At 44.4% G+C, this 17,541-nt stretch overlaps 2 protein-coding genes across 2 annotated transcripts; both read right to left on the bottom strand.

Moving 5' to 3' along the window:
* Nucleotides 1-582: 582 nt before the first annotated feature.
* Nucleotides 583-3,924, bottom strand: LOC101976810 (mast cell protease 3). The gene is made up of 5 exons (XM_078049045.1): nucleotides 3,870-3,924; nucleotides 2,126-2,274; nucleotides 1,564-1,695; nucleotides 1,120-1,377; nucleotides 583-744 (listed from the first exon to the last, which is right to left on the bottom strand). Exons 1-5 carry the CDS (start codon nucleotides 3,922-3,924, stop codon nucleotides 583-585), a joined length of 756 nt encoding a protein of 251 aa, XP_077905171.1.
* A 4,414-nt stretch (nucleotides 3,925-8,338) lies between these two features.
* LOC101977084 (granzyme B) lies at nucleotides 8,339-12,121 on the bottom strand. The gene is made up of 5 exons (XM_078048994.1): nucleotides 11,935-12,121; nucleotides 10,765-10,912; nucleotides 9,637-9,772; nucleotides 9,224-9,481; nucleotides 8,339-8,589 (listed from the first exon to the last, which is right to left on the bottom strand). Exons 1-5 carry the CDS (start codon nucleotides 11,987-11,989, stop codon nucleotides 8,428-8,430), a joined length of 759 nt encoding a protein of 252 aa, XP_077905120.1. The 5' UTR covers nucleotides 11,990-12,121; the 3' UTR covers nucleotides 8,339-8,427.
* Between the last annotated feature and the right edge of the window lie 5,420 nt (nucleotides 12,122-17,541).

Raw genomic sequence — 17,541 nt, 5'->3', positions numbered from 1 at the left:
TCTTACTGAAAGTCTTCATGCTTCCAAGCTTCCAGTTGTGCTGATTTGAAGAGGGAGCCCTGAATGAACCACAGCTTTCCAAAAGCCACATATCCATTTCCACTAGGTGGGAAATATAATTCCCTTTACAAACCTGGGGTCTTTTATGTTTTCACAGTAGCACAGAATCAAGGTGGAGTCAGGGTGTAGGTACAGAATGTGGTAAGATGGCATTGTAGGAATGAGTTTTGTCTAGAAAGGGTCCTTATTCCTGGGTAGCTTAAACTCAACCTGTTGCAGGGAGCTGGCATTGGGACAGGTCATTTGGAGCTACTATCAACAAAGCATGGTTTTATATTCTAGAGGTGGAAGATGGAGTGTGCTTGAGGGGAAGCATGTAAGGAATCATAAATGTGAACAGATCCTGCTGGACATGAATCAGAACCTTACAGAATATTATGCTGGTGAAGAAAGGAGGAATCTAGCACTTGTGTTCTAGAGATGAAAGTTTATTAAGCACCTGGCAGTGTCCCCTCTACTCCTCTACCCAGTGTACTTTGGGCCTTTGTTCAAGAGAAGATGAAGATCAGTTCAGGAGGCTTCTCAGTCTTGTCCCTGGAGTTTAAAGGATTTCATTGTTTTTTCAATCCAGCGTTGAAAGCTTGAGATCCTGGTGTAGACACTTGGGGGTGTCCCTTTCTTTTTTCCAAAGGACACAATGCCCAGGGCCACGTTTTTACACACTAGAGGACCCCCAGAGTCTCCCTGTGGGTAGAGAGATCAACCCTGAGCTGGCTTGCTCCAATTCTCACACCATCCCCTCCCCATATGGTTGGAACTGTTAGAGGGTTGTGTTTGTGAATTCACAAACAGGGCAGTCCTTGTTCCCTCATTCAGTCCGGGGGCTGCAGCCTGACCCTGACTATTCCCTCCAGTTGACTGATGCCTCTCTTTCTCCAGTAAGTCTCTGTCTATGAAGTGACAATGGGCATCTAGTCTCCACTGACCCTCAGGACCAGAGACTGAATTGATGAAAGGCAATTTGAGGAGAAACAGGGGCATGAGTATTTCCCTTTGCCCTGTTTCTCCTCAAACTTTGCTGTGCCCAGGGCAGGGAATAGCCAAAGCAGGTGAACTCACCTGAAAAGAATTCTTCTTCTCTTTTGGGTTCCCCACACAAATCTGGATGGTGGAGTTGTATGGTTTTGTGTAACGAGAGAGACATTCCTTGTCTTTTTGGATTTCAAGCTGTACCTCATGCAGTTTTGTTGTGGATATGTTTTGGCCAATGTGTCCCCAACCAGCCACAGTGCACACCATCCCTGGTATAACCTGGGAATGTCCTGAGGGTAACTTGAGGAGGCTCACTTCAGCAGTCAGCTTGGCCTTCTTTTTCAACTAAAGGCAGATAAAAGGAATTCAGATGAACCAACAGCCCACAAAACTCCAGTCATGGGATTGCCTTCTTCATGGCACTGAGACAAGTGAAGGCTTCATTTTAGGAAGGATGGTTGGACTGAAGGACAGCAGATTTAATCCTCCAGGATTAAAGTGTTCAAGACCCATTGGAATGGCATTCCTCACCTGCAGTAACATGATGTCATTGAAATAGTTGCTGTTGTAATCTGGGTGGAGGAAGGCTTTTTTTACAGGGATGATCTGCTGGGTCTGCTCATTGTGTTTGATGTCATGGGCCCCCAGGACGACAGTGATGGATCTGCTCCTAGAGAACACAGGGAGGTAGAGTTACAGGGGATACAGCTCAGGATCCCTGAAGGAAAATATTTACTCAGGGCTGGGCAGGGTGGAGTTGGGAGGACGTGTAGGGGAATAGGACCCTGGGCTGAGTATCTCTGGCAGCCAGGGCTGGTGCAATTCCTGGAGCAGATGGAGTGTGCTCAGTCATGCACAGAGCTCAGGTGTCTCCAGGTGAGACTCTGAATTTCTCACATGTGCACTCTGGGCTCTTGGGGAAAATCTGTCTCCTTCCCATCCAGCCTTGATCCACGTTCTCCTTTTGTATAACAAGCCACTTGCACTGACCTGCTCCTCACATCCCATAGCTTACCAACCCTCCACAGAGCTCTTCTCTTCAGCCCCAAAGGAGAGGATTCCCTGTGGGGTTTTCTTTAGATGTATGAACTCAACTTCCCCAGCAGTGTGCTGCTTTCAGGACAAAGTCCTCACGTACAAGGAAACCCCCATATTCTTTTGTTGTAGTTGGAGTCTTGATCCGAAGAAATGCCATGTAGGGATGAGAATGGGCCACAGCTTCCTGGCCCCCAAGGATTTTCCCTGAAAGAAAGGTTCTGTCCTGCCCTTGGTGATCATGGAGCCAAAGGCTGAAGAGAGGAGACTGGGGTCAACTCCAGGGAGGGAAAGATTGAGTGTGGTGGTGTTACCATTTAGGGTTGTGGGGTTCATTGTCCTTGTTCAGCAAAGAACTGACGAATAGGATGTAGAGAAAGCAAGCAAGCAGCAGGTTTATTGCCAAAGGGACAGAAAAATGGTTCTGAATAGAAGGGTTCCCAGAACTGATATCGAGTGGGGGAAGTTTTGGTTTGTTCTTTTTTATGGTCTCTGGAATTTCCTCCTTTCTTTATCTTATCCCTGTTCACCCTCTGCTCACTATTATTCATTGGTGTCTGTGCATACATATGTTTCACTTATTCTATTGGGTCCCCCACTTAGGAGCACAAACAGAGATGTCTCTGTCTGATTGGGTGCCTGGCTTGTGTCCTCAAGCACTTTCATCAAGCAGGAAGTTGACCTCACCAAAGACCCTCTCCATGCTTCTTTGTTCTGGCCCTGCCCCTGGTCTCCTCAATTGCCATGTAGTCCTGGCTGCTCAAGCCCTTATACATGTCCCTAGGGGCAGGGTCTCAGTAGCCAGCAGCAGCAAACATGGGCCCTGAGTGTTTTCCAGGCAGAATTCCTGGCTTGAAGAGTGACCCACAATCCTCAGATACTCTCTCTGATGAAGAGCAGGGCAGTCCTTGCTCTGTAATTCCTGCTTCAGGATTTGACTGACAGGATTTGAGTTGACTGACAGGATTTGAGTTTGGAACAAGCAGCAAAGTCCCTAAAGATCCTGGTCAGTCCTTTGTCTGAAGTGTCCCAGTCTTCTTTCCCCTCTTGTTTCCCTCTTAGTTCTCACTGAGCTCCTACTGGTTTTGCACATAAAGTCAGGATGCTGAGTCGGTTTGATGTTTGTGTGCTGGAGGCAGACACCAAGTAGGTGCCCAGTAAAGGTCTTGCATGTGTGAGGGAATGGCTCCTGATTAGCCTGTGGCTGAGGGCTAGAGGGGAATGCTAGTGAGATTGTAAGCATCAGGGATGATGGGGTCTGGCAAAGCCATCACACCCACTTGTAACGAAAAAAAAGACCTAAAAGAAACTGAGGCTGAACTAAGGCACATGTAATTGTTAAGGGGACAAATATGCCAAGGATTCTGAGATCAAATGGGTTCCAGGTTTCTTCCTGTGCACTTTGAGAATGACAAACTTTGTAGAAGCAGATGGACATTGTTAGAACATTACTGGGCTTTACATTGATCACAGAGGCCAGCCCTTTTCTCTAAGCTGCCCTTATTCATTCTTTCCTGTTTGTAAATATACTTTCAAATGTCTTTGTGATAGGACCTGCTTTCCAGATGGAAAGGGTAGAGCTAGGGAAGGGATAATTGCCACCTGGCTCTTATGGAGACCAGCCTTCTAACCTGCTCCTCCCTTGTGCTTCCATCCCCATGAAACCTGCCAGTCTTTGGGTGAGGTTTACCTTACTGTTTAGAAAGTTGCTGGAGGTGCACCTGAGCCGGAATGGAGAGGTGCAGCATTTGAGCAGGGCTGAGCTTAGGGTTGGGCTTCAGTTGTTGGGGATAGTCACTCACCTGCCTCTGTCCTTGGGCACAGAGGAAAGACCAACAGGAGCAGGAGTGACTTCATTTTCCCAGGAAGGCCTCCCTGGTCAAAGAGGTTGGTGCGTCCTCCTGGTCTTTAAACTCCCAGTGTTCTCTTCTGGTGTGTGGGGGCTTTTTCCTCTGAGATGATCTCAGCCTTCCATCACTGCCTGATCAAAATCTGATGGTTGGGTAATAATTTGGCCAAGCCTAAGCACCCATCACTCTTGATTCAGTGCTGATCACAGAAACAGAAAACTGGAACCTGTGGTCGGAAGTTAGGGTTGCTGGAGGTGTTACATTGGCCAGTAGTGGGTCCTGGGACTGAGGAATCTGCATGTCATTGTGATAGATCCAGGAAAGTATTTATTTCCTTGGCTTTCATTGACTTTCAGGATGATCATTTGTTGAAACCCTTTCCTGTGTAAGATTTGGATAAATGGAGATGAGCCTCTTTGGCTATGGCAGAGGATACAAAAACGTTAGTAAATAGAGAAGATGGAGGGGCTGTGGTTAGAGGGATGGGCAGAGTGGGGTGGGAGCAATGCTGAAGATGGTGTGCCTCAGTTGCCCAAGAGCTCAGTGGTTCAAAACCACAATGACAGGGTGAAAGCCAGTAATAGGTTGGTCTCAGCTGGATTGTGTCAGCAGGGAGCCTGGTAATCCCACGATTTTTTCCTTTCTTGGGAGTTCTCTAAGGAGAATTTGGGGTCCATGGCCAAGAAGGCTGGAAAGCCATTATGAGAAGGGGTCTTATGTGATTTCTGAGAAGCTGTTCAGAAGACTCTTACCTTAGATATCCTCCCTGGTAGGATTCTTCACCTATAGCGACTTCAACCCTATTCTTGAAGATTCTCAACGCTATCCATTTCTGTGCTGCAATTGTCTTTCACTGATGTTCACTTATTTTGAATGCCCTTTCTCCTGGAAGTCAGTCCCAATCACCCAGGTACCATAGGAATCCACTTATTTTACAGTTGATTAATTTCTCAAGGATTAAGACCTTTAGGCCAACAAAGTCAAGATTATGGAGATAGATGAAACATTGCTTGAGTGTGAGCCACTACATGTGATAGTCAAAGGAAAAACTGTTACCAGCACCTCTTTGTTTCTGGAACCAGGTATTCTTCCTATGGGGAAACACAAGCATACCTTTACTGCTGGCTTAAAGCCATTGCAGCATCCCAATCTCACAGGTGGTGGTCTGTCATCTGTCCTTGTTATCTTCCATGGACTCTTTCACAATTTTATCAGTTTAGCTGCTTCTGGGTGATATGGCACATGAACCTACTTCTGCACTTCTCTTATGGTGAAATATGTTTGTTGGTACAAAGCAGTGTTGGGTGAGAGACAGTACACCAAAGAGGTCCTGTAAGTTCTGTAGCTGATCCAAGAATGGTGCTGGGAGCAGTATGGCGTCGGGCTGGGAAACAGAATTATACCAACACACAATCCCCAAACACATGAGCAGACCTTGCATTCCATTGGTTCTGTGTCCTACTCGGACCATGTTGCAGCTCTCTCCCTGGCCGTGCAGGGATTTGACTTCCAGTGGGCCTGGAGGAAAGGAGGGATGGGGAAGTGGGTCTTGGTGAGTCCAAGCATTTCCTGTCTTAGAGATTAACCCATTGAGTCCCAAGTTCAGTTCTGTGACTATTTCAACAAAAGCATTATGCGTGTATTAAAATAGGTTGTAAATAATAATCTGGAGCTTATATATATGCTCCCAATGTATGTATGTGTATGTATATGGGTGTATTCAAATGCCCTAGAATTTACCTGTGGCTTACCATGAATGGATAGACTTCTAAAAACATGAAAAAGATTTCAAAGTTACTATAAGTGATACATTTGTTGCTTAATTGTGTTCAGTTTCTGCGACTATGGGGAAAAATGGGTGAGATAAAGAAAGGGGTTCCCTTCAAATGGGGAAGACTGGGGGTTCTTTCTCAGACCAGGAAGAGGGGAAGGAGTCAGCCTGTTTAAGGTGCTAACCTGCCTCGGAGTCCATTCATCTTGTGCCTCTGGGTGGTTTCAGCACAGAGTCTTTCTCTCTAGGGCAGTTTCCGAGCAGAAAGCAACTCATCTCATGTCAGGAGATGCTGGGAAGCCATCCTAGGCTGGGTGTTAGAAGACACATAAGATCCCTTTCTGGCATGCAGTGCGGGGATCTTCCAGGTCTGTCCCACATTGTGTGATACCTTTGGTCAGTCATTACCCTTGGATATTCCTTTCTTCTTCCTCTTCCTGAGGAGGTTAAAGGCCTACAACAATAGTTTTGAAAGTTATTGAAACCACAGAACCTTTTCCTCAAAGGAGATGCAACTCCTAAATTGGATATGTAGGCATATGACCAAGTCACTTTTCTAAATACTATTTTTTGTTTGCTTTTTCTTCTGTGTTTTTCTTTTTTTTTTTTTCCAGTGCAGGAACCTGGTCCTAGCATGTCTTAGATGCAGGATTTCTTTCAGCCCCAAATGCAAAGCTGTGTGACATCCATTGCTCTTTGCTTATAGAACATCATTATGAGATTGTGTGGCAGCATGATTTGTACACAATGGGATGGAAAGGGGCATACTTTTGCAAGTTACATAACTGAAGAGAGATTTTTCTCCATGTCTAAAAAGAATGTAGTGCGGTGTGTGTCTGGGACAAGGTGGCATTAATCTAGAGCTAGAACTTGTGCTAAACTTCCAGTGCCCCATATTAATGAGCAGACCCTGATCCAGGGCTGCGGGGTTAGCCACACATAGGCATACCTTTATTTAACAAAAAGTTACACACCATATCCAAGAAGGACCTTCCCACCAAAGACATTCCCAGGTGGCACTGGGGACATGGATGGGAGCAGTAACCATGATGGCCTGAATATTAGAGCCATATTTCCATTTTCCCAGGTCCCAGGAGCCTCCCTGATTCATGTTGTTCTGTATGGCAGGGGTGCAGTAATGACAGGGATTTTGTTTCTGAGCAGTCCAACTGGATGTGTGTGTGTGTGTCTCCTTCAGTGTGAATCTGTACACTTGCGTTTATATCTGCTACTTTGAAAACAAATGAAAGTAAGGTTGCCCTGGTAATCTTCTTCCCTATTTGTTGCCCTCTCTCATAAAAAGGACGCTCCTGTGAATAGTTCAGCAGCTTCACATCCACAAACCAAATGATGAAAGTCACTTCCAAATTTCATAGTCTTTGTCCTAGAGCATCATGCAATATCCTATTCATACTGCCTTTAACTGGAAATAAAACTAAGATATAAATTCTGATTTCTAATGGATTTCTCACACAGGTCTATGCCTTATGGACTGATAGGGAGGGTGGAGCAGGAAAATTTGGAAAGTCCCCAACACTGTCCATTCCACTTGGGTCTGTTACTGTGTTAACGTATATCCCCAAGTTCTGGCCATTATGAAGTGCTCAATGAGTGTGACTGATGGAAAAAGCTGTGTTTCACAGTCCTTCTGCAGAAAGACACTCTTTTCTGGAACTTTCACAACTGATGAAGCCTAGCTGACTAGCAGGGAGTCTCAGGCTGCAGGCCAGCTGTGACCAAGAGGAACAAGCTGAAAGAGGCTTAGGCTGCTGAGTGATCAGGTGGCCAGTGGACCCTGAGCACAAGGGAGGACATCAAGCTGAAAGTGAGGGCTTGCTTTAGCTGTGCCCAAGTGAAAGAAGGACCAAGTGTCCTGGAGAGAGATCCTGCCAGCCAGGTCCTCCATGAACCCTGCACGATGCCAGCACTGCCTTGGTTCTTATGATGTCCCCTCTCTGCCAGGGCATGAGCTGGGAGGGCACCCCAATGGAAAGGCCTGATGGAAACCCATGGGGATCTGGGAGTCCTAGGTGGAGGGATTTGAGTAAGGAAGCAGCCCAGATCAGTGTGGCCTGGAGTGGAGTTGATAGAATATGAGCAGGGATGGAGAAGAATGGGCAGCCATGAGGTTGGAGGTCAAGGTGGACCCTGAACTCAGAGGAGGGCAGGGAAGGAATGTAATTCCATGTGAGAATGAGGGGCTATTCAAGGACTGTCCCTCTTAAGGATAAACCTGGGGAAGAGAAATATCCTGTTTAGGAGGGCCCTTCCGGTGCCCAGGGGGGTAGGATCATGTCCTTGAGCAGTGACCTCAGCTGTGCCTACCTGGCCTCCAGGACCCATGGTGCTCTCCCCTTCCTCTCTGTCCCCTCATACAAGGGAGCAGGTAGAAAACTCACCATGAGACCCAGGACAAGAGCCATTTAAAATTTCTCCTGGTGGTGCCCAGCTCCAACACTGGCAGAAAGGCAAGCCCCGGAGATACTGGAGGGGTGGGAAGGAGCTGGGTCACAGCTGTGTGTGGGGTTTATGCAGGTGTTGAGGGAGAAAGAGAAGAGAGAAGCAGAAAACAGCAGAGCTTTGTCATTGGCTGCCTGGCACACAAACCCTGTGAATGAAGGCCAGTGAATAAAGAAGAGACCAGCCTTCCCACATTGCTAAGGGACATTTATTCAGTTGTGGGCACCTCCTCCAGGGTGATTCTAGAATCAGTTCTGGGAAAGGAGGTTAGTTACAGAGTTAGTCTGTCTCCTGCAGTTGGTGGCTTTTCATGGTTTCCTTTATCCACTGTAGGAATCTGGAGACTTTGGTGTAGACGCTTGGAGGTGTCCCATTATTATATGTATAAGAGACAATTCCTTGGGCCACATGGTTACACACAAGAGGGCCTCCGGAGTCCCCCTGTGAAGAGAGAAGAGGGAGGACTGAGCCTGTATCCTCCTGGTTGGATCCTCCCTGCCATCTCAGGCTCCTTCTCAGACAAGGACGACCTGTAGAGTCTGCGTTCAGAGGACTATGCAAGACTCTAAGGGCCCTCAGCTGATATGTTCTGACTGTGGACATTGTTATTACTTCACCTCCCTCCTGGGTTCCGCCTCTATCCTGCTCCACAGGTTCTGGGATCTTCTCCATATGAAAGTGTGAGGGACCACTGTTGCATTTTTCAAGGTTGTGGAAGCAGGTGAGTGGCACAGACACCAGCATGGAGGATGAGCCCAGGGACCAGGGTGGGTGCCAGCACTGAGAAGCCACTTAGTGAGAGCAACTGCACACATAAGTGCACAGGTCTCTAATGCCTGTGAGCTGAGGCAGTGTGGAGCATTGCAAGCTCAGCTTTCCAGGCAGGCATCATTCAATGCAGGCCCTAGGTCCTCCCAGCTGCTCCCGTCTTCTCTTTCCAGGGAGAAATGACAGCCAACTGGGTGAGGGAGGCCCATGCTGCCTGGTCTCCAGGCCCCAGATCTTCCCCCAAATATCTCTCACACAAGAGGGCCTCTCACACACAGAGCCAAGAGAGACAGACACTCAGTCTCACCTGAAAGGGATCTTTGTTTTTCTTTGGATCCCCCGCACATATCTCTATGTTGCTATTGTAAATGCGGAAGTGGTTCTTGCACACCTGGTCCTCCTGCAATGTCAGTTCCACCTCCTGCAGTGTGTTGGGGTATTTGCCATTTGGGGCCAGTCTCCCCCAGCCAGCCACAAGGCACACCTTCCCAGGCTTCACCTTGTCGTTGCCCCTGGGCAGCTTGATAGGCTGCACAGCTGCATTCAAGTTGGCTTTTTTCTCTAGCTATGGGGGGAGAAGAAAAAGAGTCCAGTTCAGACAAGGGCCTCTGGGCCTAGACACCATGATGTCCAGGATGGAAATTAATAAAGGGGCAGGGTCATGGTGGGAGGGTACCATCTGTACTAAGGAGGGCAGAGGCAGCTGGGAGGGGGACATACCTGCAATAACATGATGTCATTGTACAAGCGTTGATTGTCATAATATGGATGGGGGATGGTTCTTTTCACTGGGATGACCTGCTGGGTCTTCTCCTGCTTTTCAATGTTGTGTGCCCCCAGAGTGACGTTCATTGGCCTGCATAGAGAGTGCAGTGGTCATGGGTGATGTGGAGTCATAAAGAATACATCTAGGAGCTGTGAAGAGCAGGCTACAGCAAGGCCAGGGTAGAGCTGTAGCTGAGGAGAAGCAGAGAGGACAGGAGGCCTTGGGCTGAGTGACAGTGCCCTCTGCTTCTTAGCATTGAGGTAGTTAGAATTCTGAGGCCATTGATATCTGAACCATAGGTTCTCAGGATTCAATCATGCCCAGGAAAACACATGCAATTTTTTTAGTTTCCATTTCATGGCCAAGCATGCTCCTAGCTCTTTATATGGCAGGGTTGGCCACCCTGGTCCTCCTTTCTTATTCAGTAGTGCCTCTGGAGTCGGCCTGCCTACCCCTCGTAAGACTTTTCCCATCCTCTTTTCCATCCCTGAAGTTATCTCGTGTACATATTCTCCCAGGGATCTGTGTGTGTACTGAGTACTGAATATGGAAAACAACAAACTGCAAAATTGTATGGCCTGGGAAATGAGAATGAGGATGAAGGCAATATATTGATCCCTTCCCAGTACATTCTTTCTCAGGGAGGAGATATTTATCAAGCATGGAATGGCAGGTTCTGGAAAGAGGGTAAAACATTGATCCTTCTCAAAACAAATCCTAGCCCAGTCCCTCCATCTGGCCCAATAAATATAAATCCTAAATACTGACCACTGACCCAGAACCCTCCCCTTGGCCCACGTAATAACAGATCTCAAATTCCTGAGTGCCCAACCTGATACGCTTATTAATTAAAATCACCTCTCAGGGTGACCTATGTAAGCATAAGCTCTTACTTTGGCCAGTAGCTCATTTTCTACCAGGAAAGTGAGTCCATCAGAGGTGTGACTCTGTTCCTGAATATAGGCTTTTGCTGATCTGTGAAGTTTGTGTCTAGCCCAGTCCTTTTGTGCTAACATTGAGAAGGAGTCAGGGATATCTCTGGAATGTCTCCAGGAGGGTCTGGGTTGTTTCCTGCTACTCACCATCCTAAGCAGTGAGCGGCCGTCAGCACAAAGTCTTCTCTTATCAGGAAGCCACCACATATCTTCCATTCACCCTGAGCAACATACTGAAGATAGGCCATGTAGGGGCGGGAGTGGGGCTTGGATTCATGTCCCCCGATGATCTCCCCTGATGAAAAAGTCACCTCACTTGTGTGCACCCCCTGAATCCAGCAGATGGGCATCTGTTTCATGCCTCCAGAACTGTGGGGCATTTGAGAACCTTGGATGACCTGAGTCTGGGCAGGGGCTGAGGGATGGGGCCTCATCTTACTTTTCTGGAAAAGGTAAAGAAAGCAGGTGTTGGTCTACGAATTCTTCCTCCTGACATAGGTGGAGTTGAGCATACATTTTTAGGGACAATCAAATCCCAGAGGAGCCTTCTGTTTCCAGAAATTTCTGAGGCCCTCCTGAGTGCTGTGATGCCTAGGACACTTGGTGCTTGCTAATGGCCAGGATTTCAGTTCACTCTAGATGTTGTTCTGTCCTATTTCCTAGGCCTGACATGTAGTTCATGGGATACACAAAGGAATGGCTCCAGTTTGTCTCTGGGTGAGGGTTGGTAGGGCAGTGCTGCTGGGGTTCTGGAAAGCAGAGAAGTTAGTGTCTGCCACAGTGGCTCCTACTAGAAAACAAGGAGTCACCAGAGGTCTGGGAAGAGAAACAGAGTTGGAGAAAGGGATGGAGTGGCTTGGGACTGAGAAAAGGAAGTTTTCTGGGGACTGTGATTCCAGCATTTCTGGGGTCTTCTGGGCTCTAGAGTTCTCTGCTAAGCAATTGGAAGGGGTGCACCTGTCTCACCCCAGACACAGGTGCCAGACCCACTTTACCCCTTTCCAGGAGAATTGAACATTTCCTCCCTTCCACCCTCTGGGGTGCACTTGTAGCCAAGCCCCACTTTCCAGATGACCAGAATGGTATCTAGGCAGGGGACTGAATCCATTGGCTCTTCTCCCAAAAAGACTTCTGCCCTTATGTTCCTGTTGCTAGCTTACCCAGTGTCTCTCTTGGGGTTCTGCAGTGGGGTTGGAACTGGGATTCAGAAGGCTCTGGGTAGAAGACTGTATCAGGGGTTGTGCAGAAGGGATATAGGAGTTCTGTGCCCCCCTGTGGGTTAGGGTTGGACCTCTGAGGGAGGGAATGGTCACTCACCTGCCTGTGCCTTGGGAGGCAGAAAGAAGGCCAACAGGAGCAGGAGCAAATGCATCTTCTTAGAAGGACTTGTGGAGCTTCGTCCTTGTTTTCTTTTAGTCCCCAGGGGCAGAAGAAGGTGGAGTGGGCTGTGAGATCTTGTGTTTCTGTCTGTTTTTAAGGCATTTCATCATAGAGGGCTTTATATGAGAGCTCCCTACCCCCACTGCCTGGTCTGATGACATCTTCTGAGTGGTTGTGGGAGAACAGGCAGTGACCACATCAGTACCCAGTGCTGATGATTCACAGTGCACCACCTGTTCCAGCTCAGAATGGGAACCCAAGAGCATAAGGTGAAGACTGTAGGATGTGGTGTTATCCAGTGAAGAATTCTGGGTTCCCAGTGATACAATCATCCATGGCCTCCATGCCCCGCTGCTAAGCTCATTAAGGTAATTTATATAGCAGACATGCGTTTAGCAGATGTGCCTCCATCTCTTGTGCTAGGACCAGCATGTTGGAGATTTGTCTCCTTCCCTTGGAGAGCTGAGCCTCTGGTAGAAAATGAGCAGGGCATAGTTTGTGGAGGGGAAGGTCATGACCAGAGTGATGGACAGGCAGTAACAAGGCACATCTACCACCCTCTAATCCTACCTGGCAAACCATTCGTCATCATGGCTTCTTCCCAGGGAGATTTTATACATCTCTCACTTAAGTATCAAACCTCAGTGTGATAGAGTCCACCTCTCGTCTCAATGTTTCAAGTAAAATTCTCACACTGAACATTCACTGGCCTAAATTAACAAGTTGCTGAGGCTCAAAGGGTTGAATCCTCTGATTGACCTCAGCCAGGTTACTCCTACTTCTCAGTGTAGACTGGGATAGGTTCCACCCAAAGCAATTGAACTAAGGATGAAAGAGGACTGATATCCTAAAAGATAGTCAGGTCACTAATACAATGTGAAATGAGAAAGCAAGCTGGGCAGCCAAATGACAGCAATTGTCCTTTTAGTCCTCTGTATATTTGGCCAGAGAGGGAAGGTCTTGACAGAAGTCTCACAGTAGACACTGGTAATGCCAATGTTCATATTCCACTGGAAGTGAAGGATTGCTTCTAGCTGAGCCCATTCTCAGGTCTTTTATAAGAACAACTAATTACTGTCCACCTTTGAAAGTGTGGAGCTCACCTGATGATGATCAGCATCACAGGGGCTTTTAAAGAGTCACAACATGGGAGCTCACAGCAACAGTGACTGGAGATGGCTATGAAATTACTGCAGTGGATGAGGATGTGCTGCAGTTCATTCATGCAGTGAAGATTAAATGCAGCCTCTTCACTTTTTTTTTTTTTGCCTTTCACTCCACAGAGTGGCATTGTGTATGATCTGAGTTTGTGTGAGTTTTGATAAGTTTTAACTTTTATAATAGATGCATGCATACTGAATGGTAGCAAATGGTAAAATAGAGTCTTACATACATATATTTTATGCATTTATGACATACCCTTTTAAAAATTTTTCTCAATATTCTAGCCTTTGAGGTTCCTTTTTCTTTTTCTTTTTCAATTTTTCACAAATCTACCTGACCGCCAAAATCCACATGCAAGCTGACCTATCCAGTTCAAACCTATGTTGTTCAAAAGTCAACTATGTCTTGAAATTGTTAGATTCTGGTGATTTAAGTTTCTATCTTTGTGTTCTCTGTATTTTACAGTCTTTCTAGGCCAACATTAAGTTTCAAAATGAGTAATTCCAGTGTAGGCATCCTCCTAATTAACAGCAAATCATCTACATTTATTAAAGTTTTTCTTTTAAAAGAAACTTAATGTACCCAACAGCAAGCATTTAAAAAATAAATTACTTGTCTAACTGTGATTATTATGTATCATTAAGAAAATGTAGAAAATCGAAAGCAAAAGTAGCACCTTTGCCTGTCTCCCACACAGATGTTTAAAGTTAAGCAGTGTATTGTACTTGGGACAATACTGTACATGCAATACAATTTCCTTTTATCCTCAACCCTACAGCTTAATCATTCTCTTAATGCTTTAAAAAAATCTATTATTCTCAGGCACATGGGAGGCTGAGGCAGGAGGATTACAAGTATTGAGGACAGCCTGGGCAACTTAGTGAGACTCTGTCTCAAAATAAACAGGACTAGAGATGTAGCTCCAAGGTAGAGTCTGTGCAAATGCAAGGCCCTGAGTTCAATCCCTAGTACTGAAAGAAAACAAACCAGTTAATATTTCCATAGTTTCTTTTTCTTAGTTGTTAAAAATTAATATGCATTTAATTCTTAATGATGTAAGATTTATACAATAACTTTAGCAAATGAATTAAAATTAGCTGATTTCTTACCATGCATTGATAATTATCTTTAATGTCTTCTGTGATCTATCATATTTTTACTCATGTAATATCTTCATTTCTTAAATTAAAAAGAAATTATGCTAAGCACTGTGTATGGCCTATTTAAAAACTATTTGGGATTGGTCCTGTAGGTATAGCTGAGTGGTAAAGTGCTTGCCTAGCATGTGTGAAGCCCTGACTTTGATTCCCAGCACTGCAGAAAAATAAATAAATATTGAGGTACAATTCATATCATATACAATTAATTGCTTCAACATGTACAATTTCAATCTGCACATTACAAGCAACAATGAATGTTGGCGAGGTTGTGGGGAAAAAGGTACACTCATACATTACAGGTAGGACTGCAAACAGGTGCAACCATTATAGAAAGTGATATGGAGATTCCTCAGAAAGCTTAAAATGCAATCACCATTTGACCTGGCTATCCCCCTCCTTGGTTTATACCCAAAGGGCTTAAAATCAGAATACTACAGTGATGCAGCCACATCAGTGTTTATAGCAGCTCAACTAACAATAGCTAAAGTATGTAAGCAGCCTAAGTGTCCTTCAACAGATGAATGGATTAAGACAATGTGGTATACATATCCAGTAGAATATTACTCAGCCTTCAAGAAGAATGAAATGATGGCATTTGCTGGTAAATGGGTGGAGCTGGAGAATATCAAGCTAAGTGAAATAAGCCAATCCTAAAAGACCAAAACCAGAGTGTTTTCTCTGATATGTAGATGGTATTTCACAATAAGTGTGTATCAGGGGGAGCTAGGGAAAAACAGAGTTATTTTGTGTAAGGAAGAGTGGAGTGCAGGGAGGGGGCAGGTATGGCACTAGGAAGGATAGTAGAATGAACCCGACATTGTTACCCTATGTGCATATAGTTCTACATTACCAGTGAGATTTACATCATGTAAATCAGAACACTGAGAAGTTATACTCCATTCATGTATTATGTGCATTCTGTTGTCATGTATAACTAATTAGAACAATAAAGAAAAAATGTGTACAATTTCAGTGACATTTCATGGTTTCAAAATGTGCAAACACAACCTCTCTGTAATTCCAAGTTTTTCATCATCCCAGGACACTTTGTAGCCTGTCAGTCACTCCACTTTCCCCTTTATACTACCATCCTCCACATTGCCCCTGACCACCACTATTCTTTCAGTCTCTATGGATTTGCATATTCTGAATATTTCATAGAATTGGAATCATGTATGTATCTGTTGGGCCTGGCTTCTTTCACTTAGAATAGTGTGCTGAGATCCATCTAACCCACAGCATGTGGTCCTATGACTATTGTGTTACACCACAATTTATTCATTCATCTCTTGATGAGCATTCATATTGTTTCTACATTCCGACTGTTATGGTTAATTCAGAGATAAACATTTGTTTACAAATTTCTATTGCCCAATATGTTTTTCTTTCTTTCTCTTGGATACATATATAGGAATGGAATTTCTGGGTCATATGGTAATCCAATGTTGAACATTTTGAGGAACCAAAGCATTATCCACAGTAGCTGCACCATTTTACATTCCAACCCACAATGTGTGAGGGTTCCTATTTCTCCACGTGCTGGCCAATACTTACTTTTTTTGTGATTTGTTATTATACTTGTGGTGGTGTGAAGTGGGGTGATACTTCAGTTTGATTTGCATTTCCTTCATGACTAATAATGTTTTGCATTTTTTGAGTATTCATTTGCATAACTTCTTTGATAAGATGTTAAGTGAAGCCCTAGGCCCATTTAAAAAATTATGTTGTTTGGTGTTTCATTGTTGAGTTATCAGAGTTCTTCATATGTCATGGATACCAAACTATTTTAAGATATGTGATTTTTAAACATTTTCTCCCTTTCTGCTGGTTGTCTTTTCATTTTCTCAACACTGTCATTTAATACACAAGATTTTTGTGAAGTCCAACTTATTTATTTCATGGTTTGTTTGTTCTTTTGGTGTCAGACCCAAGTATCCATTGTCAAATCAGAAGGGCATGAAGATTTCCCTGAGGATTTCTTCTGAGAGTTTTATGTTTTTAACTATTATGTAGGCTATTGATCTATTTTGAGTTGATTATGAAGCATGGAATGAGATGGAGGTCCACCATATTCTTTGGCCTGTGGTTGTCCATGTGTCCTGATTACATTTGTTGAAGGTATTATTCTTATTTCACTGAATGGTGAAAACTTCCTTGACCACTTTTATTAAAAATCAATTGGCTGTAAACGTTAGGTTAATTCTGAACCCTCAATTCCATTCCATTGATTCATGTGTCTCTCTTTATGCCAGTACCACCATGTTTTGATTACTATAACTTGTAGTAAATTTTGAAATTTGAGAAATGGAAGTCCTTTAACTTCTTTCATTTTCAGTATGGATTTTGCTTTTTGGCAATTAAAAAAAAATTATTTTTTTGTACTGGTAGATGGACAGAATGCCTTTATTTTCTTTGTTTATTTTTATGTGGTCCTGAGGATCAAACCCCAGTGTCTCACATATGCTAGGCAAGTGTTCTGCCACTGAGCTACAGCTGCAGCTCTTTTTGGGGATTCTTGCAATTTCATTGCATTGTGTTTTCCATTTGAGAAAACAAAAGCCACTGGAATTTTCATAGTATATTGAATCTGGGAAGTATTTCCATTTATCAGTATAATCTTCCAGTCTGTGAACATAGATATGTCTTTCCTTTTAATTAGGTCTTTTGTACTTTATTTCAGCAATGCATTGTAGTTTTCAGTGCATAATTTTTCATTTCCTTGGTGAAATTTAGTTTTAGGTATTTTGTTCTTTTGTATGTTCTCATCAATAGAATTGTTTTCCTAATTTCCTTTTTTCTATCATACACATTGCTGGTATATAGAAACACAACTAATCTTGCATCTTTCAAAATGCTGAATTCATTTATTAAACTTTATCTGGTTTTGGTTTGGATCTTTGATATTTTCTTTATATACAGTCTTTTTTAAAACTTTAAAAAATATTCTGATTAGTTGTACATGACAGCCAAATGCATTTCGATTCATTGTACACAGTCTTTCATTTCTCTGATTGTACACGATGTAGAGTTGCACCGTTTGTGCAATTGTATGTGTACCTAGGGTAATTCTGTCCGTCTCATTCCACCCTCTTTCTTGCACCATATCTCTTTCCTCCCAATCCTCTTCTTTGCCCACTCCAAAGTTTCTCCATTCTTCCCATTGCCGCCCCCCCCCCATTAAGGATCAGCATCCACTTATCAGAGAAAACATTTGGCCTTT

Source organism: Ictidomys tridecemlineatus, chromosome 5, assembly GCF_052094955.1.
Source record: "Ictidomys tridecemlineatus isolate mIctTri1 chromosome 5, mIctTri1.hap1, whole genome shotgun sequence".
Taxonomy (NCBI): Eukaryota; Metazoa; Chordata; class Mammalia; order Rodentia; family Sciuridae; genus Ictidomys; species Ictidomys tridecemlineatus.
The sequence above is the reverse complement of the archived record's forward strand: the minus strand, read 5'-3'. Positions and strand labels throughout refer to the sequence as shown.

Bases quoted from the DNA above. Each gene is read 5' to 3' on its own strand.
- LOC101976810 (XM_078049045.1), bottom strand. From the start codon at position 3,924: ATGAAGTCACTCCTGCTCCTGTTGGTCTTTCCTCTGTGCCCAAGGACA. The intron at 1,696-2,125 runs TGAGTTCATACA...TCTAGGAGCAGA, and splicing joins CAGCACACTGCTGGGGAAGT to TCCATCACTGTCGTCCTGGG. The intron at 745-1,119 runs GTGAGTTCACCT...CTCTACCCACAG, and splicing joins AGAAGAAGAATTCTTTTCAG to GGAGACTCTGGGGGTCCTCT.
- LOC101977084 (XM_078048994.1), bottom strand. From the start codon at position 11,989: ATGCATTTGCTCCTGCTCCTGTTGGCCTTCTTTCTGCCTCCCAAGGCA. The intron at 9,773-10,764 runs GTGAGTAGCAGG...CTCTCTATGCAG, and splicing joins GCCGCTCACTGCTTAGGATG to GCCAATGAACGTCACTCTGG. The intron at 9,482-9,636 runs GTATGTCCCCCT...CTCCCCCCATAG, and splicing joins ATGACATCATGTTATTGCAG to CTAGAGAAAAAAGCCAACTT.